Consider the following 17,764-nt stretch of genomic DNA (forward strand, 5'->3'; position numbering starts at 1 on the left):
ACAGAAGGCATGACATTCAACTACCAAATCTTTAAAAAAAAATCTGACCATTTCTTGGTCTCAAATGTTTCCTTAAATTGCAGGATTATGATGTTCATTTACTGAAAGGAGTTTAACTACAAATCTTCATCCTGATGTGAGGCGTTCACACTGTATCTTCCAAAAGCATTCAATACCTGTGATCCAATTGTTTGGGTTGTGCAGATGTGGGCAGTTGTACACGACCAGATACTTGATGCAAGAGAATACTTCATTTACAGCCTTCATTCCAATGTCTGTGATGATTCCTGGATTTTCAACCACATCAGCCAAGCCATACTTTACCAAGTCCCCATTAGTCATTTTGCCTATAGAAAGACAATAGAAGATTTCAGCAATCTGCCGCTTCAGAAGTTGCAGCCTTTTAGATAAGCCTTTTCTGAATTCCATACTGTAATCCCATTTGACACAAAGACCAGAATATTACTTTCATTAGACAAAGCAAAGTCTCTGTCCAGTTACAATGGAAGTTTCAGGGGGTACAGAAGAAACATATCTAACTATACGACACAAGATTCAAGAGCAATAATTATTTATATTCTTTTAAAAGCAAGTCTTAGAAAAATACACCAAAACTATCAATTTGCATTATCCTAACCTTAACCCTCACCAGGTAATTTAAGAAGTGAGGTTTTTACTCACGAAAGCTTATGCCCAAACAAATCTGTTAGTCTTTAAGGTGCCACCAGACTCTTTGTTGTTTTTGTAGATACAGACTAACACGGCTACCCCCTGATACTTGACAACAGGTAATTTAAGAATTTTTTTAAAAAATGTTCATACATTGTAGCAAAAACTCATCAACATATCCCAGATGAAGGGTTTCAAACTGTGGGAACTCCAGTTCTGCCATCTTCAGTGCAGAAAAGACACCATCTTTGGTCAGGGAAGGTTGAATTCGCACTTCATGCAACCTAAAAGCAATCAAGTACAGTTCACATTCAAGGTGAGATGCAACAAAGCACTGTTTAGTACAGAAAACATCTGAGTGAATGCCTCTGTTCCACTCTAGGCAGTAAAATGAAAACATTTATTTGACAATGGTGAAATCCAGTGGATACCTGTATCCTTCAGTGACAGTATTTTGCAGTTATACAGCGAGGAACTTCAAGCAATTTATAAACACTAATTAAGCCTCATACACACATGTGAGGAAAATACTATTATACTCATTTTACAGATGACAAAGTGCAGTGACTTGGCTCAGGCCACAGAACAAGTCAGTGACAGACCTAATAACAGAACCCAGGCATGGTAAGTCCCAGTCCTTTCCTCTAGCCATTTGGTATTCTTATTATAGATTGTAAAAGTTCACATGGGTTTTCTCTTAAACATTTAAAACATCTTGTTCTTCAAACATTGGGAATTTATTAAGTTACCTAAACAACTGTGATTTGAAGAGAGAGAAACCAGAAAGGAAAGACAACGGCTGGGGAAGGCAAGTACCTTCGTGCAGCAGTTATGATGAGGTAGCCAAGATCCACTTCAAGAGCATTCTTGCAAGCTCCCAAAACTATAGTGTGCAAATTCCTAAAACCACCTGATAAGGGGAAAGAAAAGCAAAATTTCACTTTAGTGAATGGGTTGTGGCATTAAAACATTACTCATTTTCCTGGTGTTATTTTACCAATGCACTATTGCAATTAACAAGAATACATGCCATTTTTAAGCAAATTAATATAAGCTTCCCTATGTTGACACCTACTGGTAGGAGGTAGCCCTGACTATCACAACAGAAGCTTCTCAAGAAGCTATTTTTTAAAAAATTAAAAGTGACCTTCTTCCAAATTATTTCTGCCACTTCTCCCCTCTAGAATGGAGGTGGCCAACCTGAGCCTGAGAAGGAGCCAGAATTTATCAATATACATTGCCAAAGAGCCACAGTAATAAGTCAGCAGCCTCCCATCAGCTTCCCCCTCCCCCCGCTGCCAGCTCCCAGCGCCTCCCGTCCACCGACAACTCCGCTGATCAGCGCCTCTCCCTCCCTGCACCTCCCGATCAGCTGTTTAGTAGCGTGCAGGAGGCTCTGGAGGTGAGGGGAAGGAGCGAGGGCACGGCAGGCTCAGGGGAGGGGGCAGGAGTGGGGGCAGGGCCTGTGGCTGAGCCAGGGGTTGAGCAGTGAGCACCCCCCGGCACATTGGAAATTTGGCACCTGTAGCTCCAGCCCCAGAGTCGGTGCCTAAACAAGGAGCCGCATATTAACTTCTGAAGAGCCACATGTGGCTCCGGAGCCACAGGTTGCCCACCCCTGCTCTAGAAAGTGAAATGACAGTAAAGACTGACATTTGGTTGGAATGTCAAAAGGTAGCAATTCTTTAATAGTTTCCATTGTTATAGAAATATATAATTTCAATTTAACTTAGCTTTTATTTGTTTTCAGTATTAGTATACAAAAATGCGTCACTAAAGCATATAGTTATACATATAAGATTAAAACAATATCCAAAATAAAATAGAAGTCCATTATTAACACCCTTTGAACACAGCTAAAAGCATACTAGTGAAAGAACAAACTGTAGAATAAGAGCGTTACCCATCAGGTGCCCTAGGTAATTTTGTTCTATTCTTCCAGGCAGTAGGAAGTTGTATACCTGATCTCCAGCTATCTTCTACAACATGCTGGATAAGTCCTCCAAGAAAAGGAACTCGAACCAGTTCTAAATGCTCCAGGTTTCGGGCAGAAGCCAAACCCGTCACTAAAGGGACATATTTCAAAGAATTTGTGGGTCCTGCAGAGAAAAAGAATCTTCTGATAGGGAACATATACACAGAAAGTGGCTTATTTAATTATATTGAACATATCATCCAAATAATGCAGCCATCAGATACGCCAACCTGCATGTGCTCAGTTCAGCAAGTAATCAGAACTAAGAACTAGAGGTGTTCTCCTATTAATGTAACAACTCAATACAGCATAGGATATTTTTTTCTCAATATGGAACATGAAATAAAGCCTTTGATTGCTTCTGGAGTACTGCATGATGGGCAATCCCAAGACCTTATCTGCATTAGAAAACTTAGTATACTTACTACAGCAACTGCCAGCAATGGTGCAGCTGTACAGGTGTAAGTGCTATGGTAGACAGGGCTAAGGCATTTTTTACCATCATGTTATGAAAACTGTTCTGAGCTAGTGTCCTTTAGTAGTCTAGCACTAATGCAGTTGCAATATCATTAGTATAGGTACTAGTTTTTTCCCATATAGACGCATCCCTTCCCCAGAAGGATTCTCTTTTCTCTTACCTGCACAGTTCCTCATGACAAAAGTGCGTAAGCTGATACAAAGAAAATCTTTAAACGGCTGTGGTTTGGTGAGCCTCACCCACTTCAAATAAAGATGCCTCAGCATTGGGATACAAGGAATTTCAGGGACATTTACCCCTAAAATACAGAACAACAACAACAAAATCAAATCAGGTCCCACATTAAACAAACTTTCAGATGTCAATTGTAGAATGAATCTCTCAGGGCACGTCTACACTACAAAATTAAGTCAACCTAAGTTAGGTCGGCATACAGCTGCCACAGAAATTACATCGTTTGTGCGTGTCTACAGTTTGCTCCTTGTGTTGGCTGTGCACATCCTCACCAGGAGCATTTGTACTGTTTGAACTGTCAATGTGGGACAGCTTCTGAAAGCCAGCAACAGTCAATGTAAGCAATGCAGTGTCTATACTGACACTGCGTCAACCTAATTACATCAATACTGATTCTACGCCTCTCATGGAGGTGGAGTTATTAAGTTGGTGTAGTGGGCGAGTTACGTCAGCTGGAGAGGAATTTTAGTATAAACACTTACAGAGTTAGGTCAATATAAGCTGCCTTGTGTCGACCTAATTCTGTAGAGTAGACCAGGGCTCAGGGTAATTAGAAAAACCAGATGGGTGAGGTGATATCTTTTATTGGACCAATTTCTGTTGCTGAGAGTCAAGCTTTCGAGTTTACACAGAGCTCTTCTTCAGGTCTGGGAAACTCCCTCAGGCTGTGTCTACACAAGCAACTTATGTCGATATAACTACGTCACTCAGCGGTGCGGAATATCCACCTCTGAAGCGACGCAGTTATACCGACCTAACTCCTGGTGTAGGCAGCACTATGTTGACAGGAGGGCTTCTCTGGTCGACATAACTACTGCCTCTTGGGGAAGTAAATTACCTACACTAACAGGAGAAACCCTAGCGTCGGCATAAGTAGCAACTTCACTGAAGTGTTACAGTGGCACTGCTACAGCCTTTGAAGTGTAGACAAACCCTCAGAGTGGTCACAGCTAAATTCAAGATGGAACAGATTGTTTAGCATACATAGTTAACACATATTTCAAGGGACCATACAAGTGAAGTGGCCTGTTAACACCCGTCCAGTCATTAAGGGTGGGGGAGAAGCAGGAGGGTAGGGATTGTAAAGTGGGTTAGAGATTGTTGTAATAAACCATTAATCCAGTGTCTCTAATCAGTCCATGATTTTTAGTGTCTAACAACACATCTCTCAGGGTAAATGATTTTGACTTTGATGGCGGGCACTTACACCCATCTCTACAGATTGCGCCCCAAGAGCAAATGGAACACTTCAAAAACTATGGGCCCTTGAACTGGGAATTCACCACCATCGGCACCAACTTTCTCCAGCGCCGGTGGGTGCCCGCGCCCCCAACCCCTTTCCCCGCTCCGTCCCCACCCCCATTCCCAAAATCCCCGCCCTAACTCTGCCCCCTCCCTGCCCCATTGGATCCCTTCCCCAAATCCCTGCCCTGGCCCTGCCTCTTCCCCCAGCACGCCACATTCCCCTCCCTCCCCACTCTGCGAATCAGCTGTTTTGCGGCGCAAGCGCTGGGAGGGAGGGGGGAGAAGCAGGACGCGGCGGCGCGTTCACAGAGGAAGTGGAGGTAAGCTGGGGGGGGAACTGCCGGTGGGTGCTGAGCACCCACCAATTTTTTTCCGTGGATGCTCCAGCCCTGGAGCACCCATGGAATCTGCGCCTATGTTCACCATCATCTGTCAACACAGTCACACTGGAGTTTGCGCTCTGGACCTCTGCTGGCCTAGAGTCAAACATAGGTTCCAGATTATGCAGCATTTCAAATCTTTTAAGTTCATTTGTATTTATGGCAACTACTTCACCAATAAACTCTTACCTACTAAGTGTAATGTCTGAATTTTAGCTCCTATAGGAATTTTCAGTTTGTTTTCAGGCGGGATTGGAAAAGCACCATTACGATTACGAAACTTCCCTAAAATATGAACTTGTGGCATGTATGTCCAAATGGCTTCCACCAGCTCCAAATGAGAGGTCTCAACACCCTGGATAAAAGTACAACAGTAAGCAAAGGTAAGGGTCCAATTACCATATTAAGCAACAATAATATTTCTCTTAACCAAGTAAACTTCTCGGTAATGCTCAGAGCTTGATGCAATGCATTAATTTACTTGAAATTTGCAGAGCCATTTGCCTTAAAAGCAGAAGTGGTCATAGGAAACTACTTAATTAGCTGCAATGCTGCTGTAATTCATGGCCTGATCTTGAGAGATGCTGAGTACCTGTAACTCCCATTGAAGTGACTACAAAAAAACCAGCACCCACTTGTAAACTAGCAGCACATTTTGTAAACGTTTACTTCAGCTGCCATCAAAGCAAGACAAGGATTAAATGCACACTACTGCATCCTAGCAAGAAGATACAACATTGAGTTTTTTATCCCAACCATCTATTTCCTCTGCAGCTTTATCAAGGATCATAATATCAACTGATGAAAGGCATTTATCTTTTCAACCTGCACACTTACCAGCAGATTTGGGCAGGCCTGCAAGGCCTCTAGCACTCCAGGAATGCTGAAAGCTTCATGGCCACGGACTCTGCGCCTTTCAAGGTACCTGGGGTGAAGACCATAGAGTTGTTCAATGTCTGGCATCTTCCTCAGCAACGTTAGGAAACTGGAATCAGTGAAACCTATGAGGAGGACACAAGTTTTGAATTTCTTGTGACAGTAAACATCTAGCTGTACGGACAGAACTTATGCTGCAATTCTCTGTGTATAGTAAAAGAAAATTCCTCAGCCCTCCGATGCCAGAAGAGGTAGTAGATGATATAATAGATGGTTTCCATCCCCGGCTTCTATGAACTAATATTCTATATGTTCTGTTGCCTTTATATCATTCAGGGCAGCTGTCAAAACTACAGGGCTAGCTGCATTTCTGTCCTCTCTCAGTGTCAGGCCTCATCCATTTATCTTCCCCTGGGGGGGAATCCCATTATTCTCCCACTCTTAGATGAGGCCCTGGTCTACAGGACCCCATGTATCAACAGTGCTAACCCAGCAGGCCTGAGGGTTTTGGTACCTGTAGTTTTTCCCTTTGAGAATCTGTGCCCAGCGGTGAATACAGTAATCAGACAGCCTTCTTAAACCAAAGTACTGATTAGTCATAACAGTCGGAACAAAATACAAGAGAAAAAGGATTTTAAAACAATAAACAGTCTGTATACATGGATCTCTCATCTCGACATCCTCCTGACAGGAACCCCTGTTAGTCTAACTTCCCAGACACTGCAACCTCTGGAGTGTCACTCACCATAGCTCTCCTCTCCCTCATCCCCAGTGTATCTTTAAATCCAGTGCAGTTCTTACTGTTCAGAAGCTTGCTCCTCCCACCCCTGACAAATTCAATGGGTGAGCTCAGCAAGGGGGTGGAGGTAGAACCTCCAAGTGAATGGCTCTTGCACTGACCTTGAAGCGTTGGCAGATGAAGTCGTACTCTTTCTTACCTGCGTGCAAACAGCTTCTTCTGGAATTACCCCATGTATTCATACAGTAAACCCCCTTACAACAAACATACATTATTTATAAGTTGTTACAGAGCAGCCCCATTTTCATCATCGTAGTATTCAACACACATACAGGCAGGGTTTTCAAAAGTACTGAAGGGAGGAAGGCACCAACTACACCTCTACCCCGATATAACGCGACCCGATATAACATGAATTCTGAACGCAGTAAAGCAGTACTCTGGGGGCGGGGGGAGGGCGGGGCTGCGCACTCGGGCGGATCAAAGCAAGTTCGATATAACGCGGTTTCACCTATAACGCGATAAGATTTTTTGACTCCCGAGGACAGCGTTATATCAAGATAGAGGTGTACCACTGAAAGTCAGTGAGCGGTAAGCACTTACCTTTCTTGGCTGCTTTCAAAAAGCCCATCCCTTATGTCTGTGTATAAATGATATCAGCTCAGCTAGGTCTCATCAATACCTCATTAACATAATACCCACATGAAGTGTACTACTTACCAGTGGGCATGTATTCCCACCAGCGGCCTGCACAGAGGTCCACGACCTTCACCACTCTCAGGTACAGAGTCACCGCTTCCTTCAGCTTCCGGGAGAGACATTCCATGCACATGATATCCTGCAGGGGAAGGTACCTTTGGGATGGAAAGAAACTCTGTTCATCAAAGACTTTAGTTCATTTTCTCTCATACCAAATAACATCCAGAGAATTACTCTACAAACCCAGACGTTCCTAACATCTAGAAAAGTATGGATTCAAATGAGATTTTTCAGATAGTACTGTAGCAACCTATGTAATGTGGCTAGGCAGAAGGGGTTGCATTTTGTTCATCAGGCAGCCAATGCACTTAAGGTAAAAAACAGAACAGTAGCCTTGTCATGTCGATAAGGGTCTGAGGTAGAGACGGGAGACTCTGGGATGCTTTAGAACATGTAGGACCTATTTCATTTCTTGCAAAGTTGCCATTCACGGAGATCCGGAAACTTTATAGCTTTAAAGTGTGCATTCTAATTCTCTAGTTCATTGTAAATTGGGATCCGTTTAGCAGCAGCTGCCACTGCATTAGCCCCACAAACATACTTGCAATCTGTGTGACATTTTAAACTTGTCAGCAAGATATTGACATGCCAGTCACAGATACTCTTAGACTTTGAATAATGTAAAATTGTAGTTAGAGTATTCCATTTATTTTTAAAATGGAATGAAGCATTTGACTAAAACTCTCAGTGGCAGGGTCAATGCTGCTCCAATATACCCAGACATGCATCACTGCATCTCTTGTAATGTATGCACAGTAATTGAATTTTATCAGAGACATTGTAGTGCATGGCTGCACACCTTTGAGCACGATCATGCATAAAACCTGTAGGAAAGATTGAACAGCAAGACTGCAGTGCTAATAGTACAGGAATCTGTACGAGTGAAACAAAGATATGCAACAAATTTTAGACATTCATCTACAAGGTATACAAAGATAGAATGAATATTATAAGGCAAATTGTTATCTGTCATCAGTGTACACTTGCAGACTTTTTTTAGTCAAGCTTAACTTAAAAAATAAAAGATATAATGTTTCTCTGCTCTTTTGCTTGCTTCTACATGATACTAATAGCAATTTTCACATAAGTTAGTTTTCAGGGTACGTGACTACATCAAGGAATATGAAGCATGTTTCTCTGGAGAGGTAACTTATATAGTGCCACCTATGTGCTTAGTTTTAACAAAACAAATAAAGGTAGAGTTCCACAAGAAAGAAATTCCATACATTTCCTTTGTATTGTCCAGCAAAACCTCATCCACAAATACTGAGGTCTAAATTTAATTCCCATCTGTACTGGTGGTACAGCTAGTATTTTCTGAATGCCTGTCATTTGATTTTTATTCACAGATACCAAAGTGGAAGGGATGGGGAGACAAAAAATACAGCTTCTTACCTAAAGATATGGCAAAGTACTTCATGTGAGAGCTGGTTCATATAATCTTTTGGCTCATCTAGTTTGGTAGTTTCAGAGACTTCCCTACTCATGCAGCACGGTTTCACATTTTTCCGTCGAGGCCCCATATTTGCAATGATTTCTGATTAAAAGGATCAATTTTTACAATGTTATACAAATTCAGTGCAACTGAAAGACAAAAGGTGGGAGAAAGGGTACAGAGTAATGAACATTAGTTTACAGAAGGACTCAACAAATTCTGCCACTAAAAATTAACTCTAGAATGCCATTATCCAAATGAATCAACTAAAAAGTGGAAGGATTGTTCTGGCAAGATATAAATCAATCTGCTTTGTGTATGAAACCGGAAAAAAATTCCAGACAAATGAATGAAGACTAACTAGAAAGTCTCTTTGAACTAAGTAAAATTAGTAAACAGAATACCACCTGGATCTCTTATGTAAATATCCCAGTAATTTAATTATAAGTCGCTTCTGTAGTAGCCTTTTTCTAATTTAGAAAACAATAAAATGTCTCTGGAATTGCCATCCACATATCAATGAGCAAAGACATCTCATGGAAAAATAGATCAGGCAATTACTAACCAAAGTGGACACATTTCAGTGTACTAGGTCCAATCCAAAAGGAAATTATTCTGTCCTAAAAAGGAAAGGCTCTTACAATATTGCTTAAAGTTCTTAACTCAGCAATGCTGCATACATTTAATCTCTCTCTATTTTTATTGTTAAATTTGTAGCTTACTATATTTCTGTAAATGTTGTTTCACCATAATTTTATATCTAATGTGCAATTTTCTGCTACTGAAATAATCCAAACCAAATGTTAGCAGTTTTGGCATCCATTTGTTTAGTTTTAAAGAAAAAGTGCCATGTTTAATAACCCCTAAGTTGACACCTCACAGAGATGAATGGCATGAGGTAGGAAGAGTTCACATCCTTGCTACTGCTGCTGTTTAGTTCAAGACCGTTTTCTGGACGGTTACGTTGACAGAGAATTGTTAAACCAGTTAACTCTGTCATGGATTTAACTTTCAACACAAAGAGATGAAAACATTTTAGTAATGAAAGTTCAGAATTTCCAGACGGCAACAAAAATTGTGTAAAGACTCCAAAACTGTGATATACACAAGTTTTGGATAGCCTATATTTTCTCCTGATCATGATGGTAAATTATTATTTTTATGAAAGATTATTTTGTTCAATTTAATTCAATTAATACAAAACTATTTGTGGGGGTCTTTCCCACAACAAGAAAATGATTGTACAACAACCAATAATTGGCAGGAAGACTCAGGGCAGGTGGACATGAAGATACTTTGAGTTAACTTTTTTAAGCTGACTAGATTTTAAGTGGATTGTGTCCTCTAACATGTAAAGTGTCAACTTTCATCATTTCTCTGTGATAAGTGTTTTGTAGGAAATGTGTTTCCTAGCTTCACAATATGCAGTAACAGATTTTTCTTCAGTTTTCCACAAACTAAAATTCATCTTTTGGTTGAGACTAAACATGGAAAATTGCAACCGAGTGTGTAAAAATACGAAATTATCAAAATCATCTGTTGCAAACATTGTGGTTAATGTTACAAAACACTATATGTTGATATTAAATGTTATCATTTAACTACATATTGTATTTCTACTGTGATTCTAGCAATAGCCACAATACAAATAGTACATTCCATGGTTTCCCCTCATTCTTTATATTCCCAATACCCGGGGTCTTTAGCTGCTCACAACCAGTTCATTTAACTGATCTTGGTTCTCTTCCTTCTTTGGTCAAGTAGTAGATGAGGGAGAATAGATTTAAAAAGGACTGAAGGGTAAAGCACTGATAAATTGTCCTAACCTGAAGTAAATATATTTCAAAGGCAGGCTGATGGGCATATAAAGAGCATCTTATAACAGATTAGAGAAAAACTGTGTTCACCAAATGCAAGTTTTGCATCAGATCGAAAACCTCAAAACGTTATGAACATCATTGAGATCGAATGATGGAAAAAGGTTTCATTTAATAGCTAATTTGTCAGCATTCTAAATTTTGAAATCAAACAACACACACCAAGGTAATACCAACCTCCTTCCCCTCAAGAGATATTGTTAAGGGATATTTGGCCCTACATATACTGTAGGTTTTACAAAACTTAGCTTTTACAAATCCCAATATCAACAGAAATGTTTGTTTATATATCCCTCCATTATAATATTTTCAATTGAAATATTGCAGCATTGTTCAAGTGTACAAGAGAGTGAAATTGACTAGAAATTACCCATAAACAAATGTGAGATTATTCTATTTATTTTGCCCCACCTGGTAGATTACTGCATGTAGTAAATACATAACATAACCAAGGAAGATTAGGTTATAAAACTGTCAGATTAATATTAAGGTTGTTTGTAACAAATCTACTTTAATTGTATGATTTTTAATGTGACAGGATCCTTTTTTAAAGCCTTCTAAATATAAGCATCTCTGTAACTATAAAATCATAGTACTGTTCTCACACAGGCCCATGAAATCACACACTCTTTACACCTCCATAAAAAGAGGAACGCACAGGCCAACTAAATATTTTATCACCAACCAACAGGCAAGGATCAGGATCCCAACTGAGCCACCCAGCACATCTTTAAGACAAGATTTCCCAAACAGGATCCAGAGACACTGGGGGACTTTGGTACAGATTTTTATAAATGGGTATCCAAGTTTTGCTATGTTATATGGATTCCAAGTGAATTTCACCATACTCCTGCAGTTGGAGGACAGACAGACAGCAGCAGAGAATGGAAAACATTTTAGTTTTATACAGAGTTTAGGATATTTCAAGGTAAAAAGAGTGTCTGATATACGATAACGCATGAAAAGGAAGATTTAAGTCAAGTAGAAGGTAAGTCAGTGGTTTGAAGTGGAGGAGGAAAACAGGGAAGAGCTCCACAGAGAAGTAAAAGAGACACCTCCACCTGTGGGAGTCCAGTGCAGAAAATCTAAAGGTATAAGTTAGTCTACATGAGCTGCTCCAGACTTTTCTCTAGTGATGACTGTGCTTTGAATTAGATCTCCTCACTGAGACACAAAATACCCGGTCTCCCAGAACTATGTAATCTTCATAGAGCAGTGTGTGGGGCATCTGGCAATGATTGTAGGGAATAAGTCTCTACATACAAGTTTTTAAAACTGACATTCTCACTATTTTAGTTCTACTGTTTTAGAACAAATGACTCTTCTAAACAATCCATACATATTCCTTCGATATTTAAACAAAGCAGGCAGAAAATGCAGAGAATTTTATTCTTCTCAATTTAATATAATTAAGGTAAAAAAACTGATCCTACATGAACAATGGTTTGATGTGTTATATTCTCATGACTTGTGTGTTCAACTTGAGAAGTTTAGAAAACTCCTGTTCTGATTTGTAACAACCAGAACTGTCAGCTTAGCCTCCTTTTGGAAATCAAACTGAGCCATTTCAAAAACAACAGCAATTGTGGAATCAGTGAGCTGTCAATTCTGTTGACAGTTTGCAAAGCAGAATACAACCCAGATCAAACTGCTGGTCTGAGTATTGTAAAACTTGGTTTCATCAGTAGACATAGTAGCACTGACCTGGAAGACAGGGGGAGCAAATATATGCTGACACCAGGGACTACTTAATAAGTACCACTTGAGACAATAACCACATGCTATCTTCTCTGGCATTCCTGTATCTGGATTCCATAAGCTGATCCTAAAGAATGTCTGTCAATTTTTGTTTAGTGCAGTAGGCGAAAGGCAATGCAAGATAGATAATTACCAATCCCCATCTCCTAGTGTATCTTTGCTATTCACATTAAATAGGTCTGCTGCTTGGGGATATTTTGGGAGGGAGGGGCAGGGGGAACATCCTCCTAGAAGTTATTTTGTGTGAACTAAGTTTTCTATTGCATCCTGTCTCTGAGGTAAGTAGATTTTTCAACCCTTTCCAGGTGGTACTTTAGAAGAGACATCACTACTTTTCAGGCCTGTTTGATATTGTGATGATACATTACTCAAGTTTAATTCCCTTTCTTTGAAGTAACTAGGAAGAAACACAAGAAAAAGGGGGGAGCAACTAGCGAGTACCTCCACCTGCCCCAGGTTTGGAATGATGAGGCAGAGCACGGCATCAAGAGGGATGAAACAGGGTCTCCCAGGGCAGCCTCATGCCGGTGGGGAGACAGGGCAGCAAGTCCCAAAGGAATGGGGAGAGCGAGAGAAAGACACTCCCTCTACATGGAAGAGGGGACCCACCCCAGCAGGGAAAAGGTCACCCGGACCGCGGGTCTCCCCCAGGCCACTGCCGATGGAAAGGGCCCCTCCCCCATTCCCAGCGGCAGGCCCTGGCGAGAGGTCAGTCAACCAACCCCCGCAACAACGGCCGCCGGCCCCAGCGCCCGCAACGGTCATCGCTGCCAGCGATCCCAGGCCCAGGCCCCCTCCCGCGGCGCCCACCAGTGGCACGCGCCACTCCCCCTTCCCTTCCACAGGGCCGGGCCAGGCCCAGCGCCTCCCTCCTGCCCCCGGGGGCGCGTGTGCGGGGAGCCAGAGCAGCCGCACGCAACCCTAAACCTCCCCTCCCGGCCCCGCCGCCCCTTACCTGGCCGCCAGTGCCGCCTGTTATTGTGACTGCGGGGGGGAGGGATAATCCCGACAGACACTTCCGGCCACCCAGCGCTTCCGCTTCCGCCAGCGTCCGCCGCGCTTCCGGTCCCTGAACCCAGAACTGGGGAAATCAACCCTCTCTGCGGCCCTCCCGCGCCACCATCTTGGATGTGGCACTTCGCGCACATTTCCATTGCAGCCCAATCGCCGCCATCTTGGTTGTGGCCTCTCTGCCCTCGGGCGAATGGCGTCTCTGTGTGGGCGATGGGAGGGAGTAGGAGGAATCCCAGCACCGCCGCAGTCTGCTACTCACAGGTGGAGGCCAGGTTTACTGCCCTGTAAGAGCAGGCACAGCCACCAGCAAACCTATCCGTCCCCTGTACCATCCCTCCCAGGCTCAGCCACCAGCCCCCACTCGGTACAGGGCAGTGCAGCTCCCCAGGGCCCAAGGCCAGCAAGGAGCGGGCAGATGACCAGGTTGGAGCATGGCACAGATCTGATGTCTCGCAATTGTGTTGTACATCTGAACCCCAGTGTCCGGGCCCAGGCTGGCTGGGAAGAGGGAAAGAGGGGGAGAAGAGAGGAAGGCCCAGATCCTCAAAAGCATCTAGGAGCTTACATACCTTTGAGGATTTAGGTCTAAGCCTGCTTGTGCATGATTTTCACCTGTGCATTGTGAGAGTCCAGTGGATGTAGAGACACTACCACTAGGGGACAAAAAATGGAATATCCATTTTTTTGCATGGAATATCCACTGAGCCCATAAAACTGGACAGCTGGCAACATGTGCACAGTACCCTTACAGATTTCAATCCACCCATGCACAAGCCCTTTTCTGTTCATTTGCCACAAGCGTTCATCTGAGCAAGGCCTTATGCATATGTCTGTTTACAAAAAAGGAATTTTATTTGGGGCTTGTAGAGAGTCTTTTAATCAAGAAACAAAGTTCAGATTGTGACACGATACATTTGTTTGGAGGAAAAGCAGAAGTAGTTCCAAACTGTTTAACTAGTATGGGAACAGAAACAATAACATGTGACTTAAGTGACCATTCTTACAAGTTCAGCAGCAAATTTTGAATAATGAATAGCTAGAAGTATAACATTTCTTCATATAAGCTATATGTGAAAAAATAATAAATAAGTTTGTAAAAATCATGATCAAGCACACAACTTTGACTTGAAAAATGGTCATACATTATCTTCAAAGATTGTAACACAGCCACAAAGTCAGTGATTGCAATCCTGATAGTTGTCTGTGCCAAAATGTATTGGTGGAATTTGTGTTTCTTCATTCAGGATATCTATTTTAATCAATCCATTTGAACTGATCCTAGTGGAAAATTGCTATTGACTCAAGATCTTCATTATGAGTGTTTCCTACAGATCTAGATAAATCCAACCACAAAGCCTATTCATTATTGAAAATATTTTATTATCTGTGGTTTATTTATGTTATGAAGGCTGATATGTAAAATCAGTTGTTGATTTAATGATTTTCCCCCCTCCCAAAAGCATATACTGCTTTGTGTTGAAAAATAAAATAAGAAAAAACCCTTTTAGTTTACTTTATTGAACAAACATAAGACACAAGGAAGCCAGTAGGAACCCCTGGTGCACAGGATGATTTGAGACTGTCTTTGCTCAGAGGAATTACAACACCTCCTATTTGTGCTTTACACCAATTCATCCATTATTCATCCTAGAGGGGGAGAAGAGACAGTTATAAAACAGACAAAATGAACATAGTGCCTTAGTCCGGAGTAGTGAAATGTTCCAAATAGTCCTCTATTCCACACATTAAACAAAGGAAACTGACACCGAATTAATCAATAATAGCCCTGGATTTACCATTGTGCTAACATTCTCCTCTGTGCTTTATGCCAATGGGGACTCCAGTTTCCCTGGAAAAGAGGAAGAAAGATTAGCCATTATGAGTAAGTACATGGTAGTCACCCTGAAGAGTAAAAACGGTTATAAGGATGCTGTTAAATTAGTTAGATTAACATAAACTGTACAGTTTGAGATAATAGAGTGGGCCAGCCATGTTCATGTACATTTTTTATTCTCTGTTTTATCATTTGTTCCAATATGAACCTGTATCTTCCTTAGTCAGCCACATCCACAGCCCACTTGTGTCCTGGGATTTGTAGTCTGATTCTTCAGTAAGAAACCAAGTCAGAGACATCTATAAAAATGCATTCCACATCAACATTGTTGGGAGTTACACATTCATACTGACTGAAGAATATACTTTGCTCCCAAGAATGATAACTTGGGAGCAATGGAAGAGAGTCTTGAGAGGCTCATGTAACTGCCGGTGTTTAAGTGTATGGAATGGCACTCACAGGTTTCCTCCACTATTTCTCTTGCTCATCCCAGTTGTAAAGTCAGCTGGGCTGCAAGGAATTGGCAAGGTTTCTCCTCCTGGCTACTAGGTACTACTCTCAGGGCTGCTAAGAAGACAACTAAAGTTGCCCCATCTTCCAAGTCCCATTCTCACTGCTCCTGTTGACTTCCTCAACCCATACTGTGCCTCTCAATGCAGCCCGAAAGGACAGGCAATGAGGAGAAGACATCTAGTTCTGGCAGCTTTACACTCCCTTACCCACCTGTCTGCTGGCCCTGGGCAGCAGAAACAGCAACAGCAGCACATTCCATGCCCAGGAGGGAGATGTTCTGGGACAATGTGCATACGTGGGCAGGAGAGACAGGACATGATGAGAGGAATGTATGTGGGAGAGACAGGATTTGGGTTGGAGAAATGATGCCATTACTGGACATGACAGAGAACTGTAAAAGCCCACACGGATCATGGGGAAAGGTCCTCAGCTGTTACAAATCAACATAGACATCAGTGGAGCAATGCCAGTTTCCCAACGGGAGGATTTGATCCACTAAGAAGTACACGTTTGAGCTTTGTCCCACAGGAATGATATTAGTTCCTTGGACAAGGGGCAGTGTAGAACGATAAATCTGATAGCAGGAAGTTAAGCCAGATACACTTAATCTGTTTGGAGAAAAGAAAAATTTAGAGATGACAAAACAGAGGATTTTTTAAAAAGGAAGAGTAAAATCAGTAGAAATAAAGTTGGGCAGGAGTATTTTACTTAAAGGTGAATAAACAACAAAATATATTACTGGGTAAGCAGTTTGAAGCAGAGTATTAAAAACGTGTACAGGAACACATGCTGCTTTTCTGGCAAAGGCCCAGTCATTATTCATTTTAATTTTCTATCATGTAGGTTATCAAGCATGCAATGCTCATTGGCCAGGTTTAAATTAGCCGGGTGGTCCCTTTTCTTACTCTGACTCCTGCCACATTCAGGGATTTGTAATTTGGGGAATTTATGAACATCTTAACTAGAGCCTAAAGCAGATCAAGAAGACACTGGGGCCCAGATCCACAAAGGTACTTAGGTGTTTAAACTCCAGATTTAGGGACTGAACTATGGGATTTAGGTGCTTAAGTCCCAGTTTTAGGATCCACTGCGATCCACAAAATTCCTACCAAACCTTGCAGGCACCTAAACTCACTGGGTTCCTAAATTTTGAGGGAGAAATATCCCTAGGGGCTTAAGTTTCTGTCTCTCAGCATACATGCTGCTTCCTAAACCCACCTAACCCCCAGAGTGATTGACGAACCAGGGAAGACAGCCTTTCGGCTGCCTATCTCATGTATGGGGCCCAATCCAATAAGCATGTTCAGAGGCTGCCTTCAGGATTGGGTCCCATTCAAAATCTGGAGGAGTGGTAGTGGTCCCCAATTTATAACTTTTAGCCCTTTGTTTAAAGCACTCACCTGGGATGTGGGAGACCCATGTTCAAATCCCTCCTCTGCCTGAGGGGGAGAAGGGATTTCAACTAGGGTCTCCCACACTTCTCAAGAGATGCTCTAACTACAGAGGTGTGGGATATTCTGATGAGGGCTCCCTCAGTCTCCCCTGATGGAGCTGTTCCACTGTGGATAAAAAAATAAAGAGTCATTGGAGCAGGGGGACTGAACCCTCGGTCTCCCAGCTATGTGCCCTAACTACCAGGCTATAGGTTCATTCTCTTATTCACTCTGTCCCAATGACTCTGACTCTTTAAGTATCCATAAAAGTCCCTTTGGGGATCTGGGCTGGGCAATATTGGAAGGAAGTGGAAGAGGACAGACAGGTATTAAACACAATCAAAACAAAGGGCTGTCCATCCTGATCTGTGCATTACAAAAATATCAATATTAAATAATAATCAAGAGATAAGAGACCTGGGGAAATTGATGTTTCCCTCTATGAAGAAAATACATAAATAGAAAAGCTACTATTAGTAGCTCCCACCAGTGGTTTCACTTCATCAAAGAAACAATAAAAGTACTTACCAGATTTTTTCACACAG

The 17,764-nt window shown here is 41.9% G+C and overlaps 1 protein-coding gene across 4 annotated transcripts in view; it reads right to left on the minus strand.

Moving 5' to 3' along the window:
* The window catches only part of FBXO38 (F-box protein 38), a 35,182-nt gene extending 21,720 nt beyond the window's left edge, over nucleotides 1-13,462 (minus strand). For 2 of the 4 annotated variants that reach the window (XM_034779309.1, XM_034779307.1), the window contains exons 1-10: nucleotides 13,381-13,462; nucleotides 8,751-8,939; nucleotides 7,317-7,450; nucleotides 5,819-5,982; nucleotides 5,171-5,336; nucleotides 3,283-3,420; nucleotides 2,631-2,768; nucleotides 1,486-1,579; nucleotides 823-953; nucleotides 177-347 (exon numbers count right to left, since the gene is read on the minus strand). In XM_034779309.1, coding sequence (XP_034635200.1) covers nucleotides 177-347; nucleotides 823-953; nucleotides 1,486-1,579; nucleotides 2,631-2,768; nucleotides 3,283-3,420; nucleotides 5,171-5,336; nucleotides 5,819-5,982; nucleotides 7,317-7,450; nucleotides 8,751-8,878 — 1,264 coding nt within the window. In that variant the 5' untranslated portion in view covers nucleotides 8,879-8,939; nucleotides 13,381-13,462. Of the gene's footprint in view, nucleotides 1-176; nucleotides 348-822; nucleotides 954-1,485; nucleotides 1,580-2,630; nucleotides 2,769-3,282; nucleotides 3,421-5,170; nucleotides 5,337-5,818; nucleotides 5,983-7,316; nucleotides 7,451-8,750; nucleotides 8,940-13,380 lie in introns of those variants that run through there. The other 2 variants (XM_034779308.1, XM_034779310.1) reach the window with 2 other exon arrangements.
* Nucleotides 13,463-17,764: the final 4,302 nt, after the last annotated feature.

This window comes from Trachemys scripta, chromosome 8, assembly GCF_013100865.1.
Source record: "Trachemys scripta elegans isolate TJP31775 chromosome 8, CAS_Tse_1.0, whole genome shotgun sequence".
In the NCBI taxonomy this organism is placed as follows: domain Eukaryota; kingdom Metazoa; phylum Chordata; order Testudines; family Emydidae; genus Trachemys; species Trachemys scripta.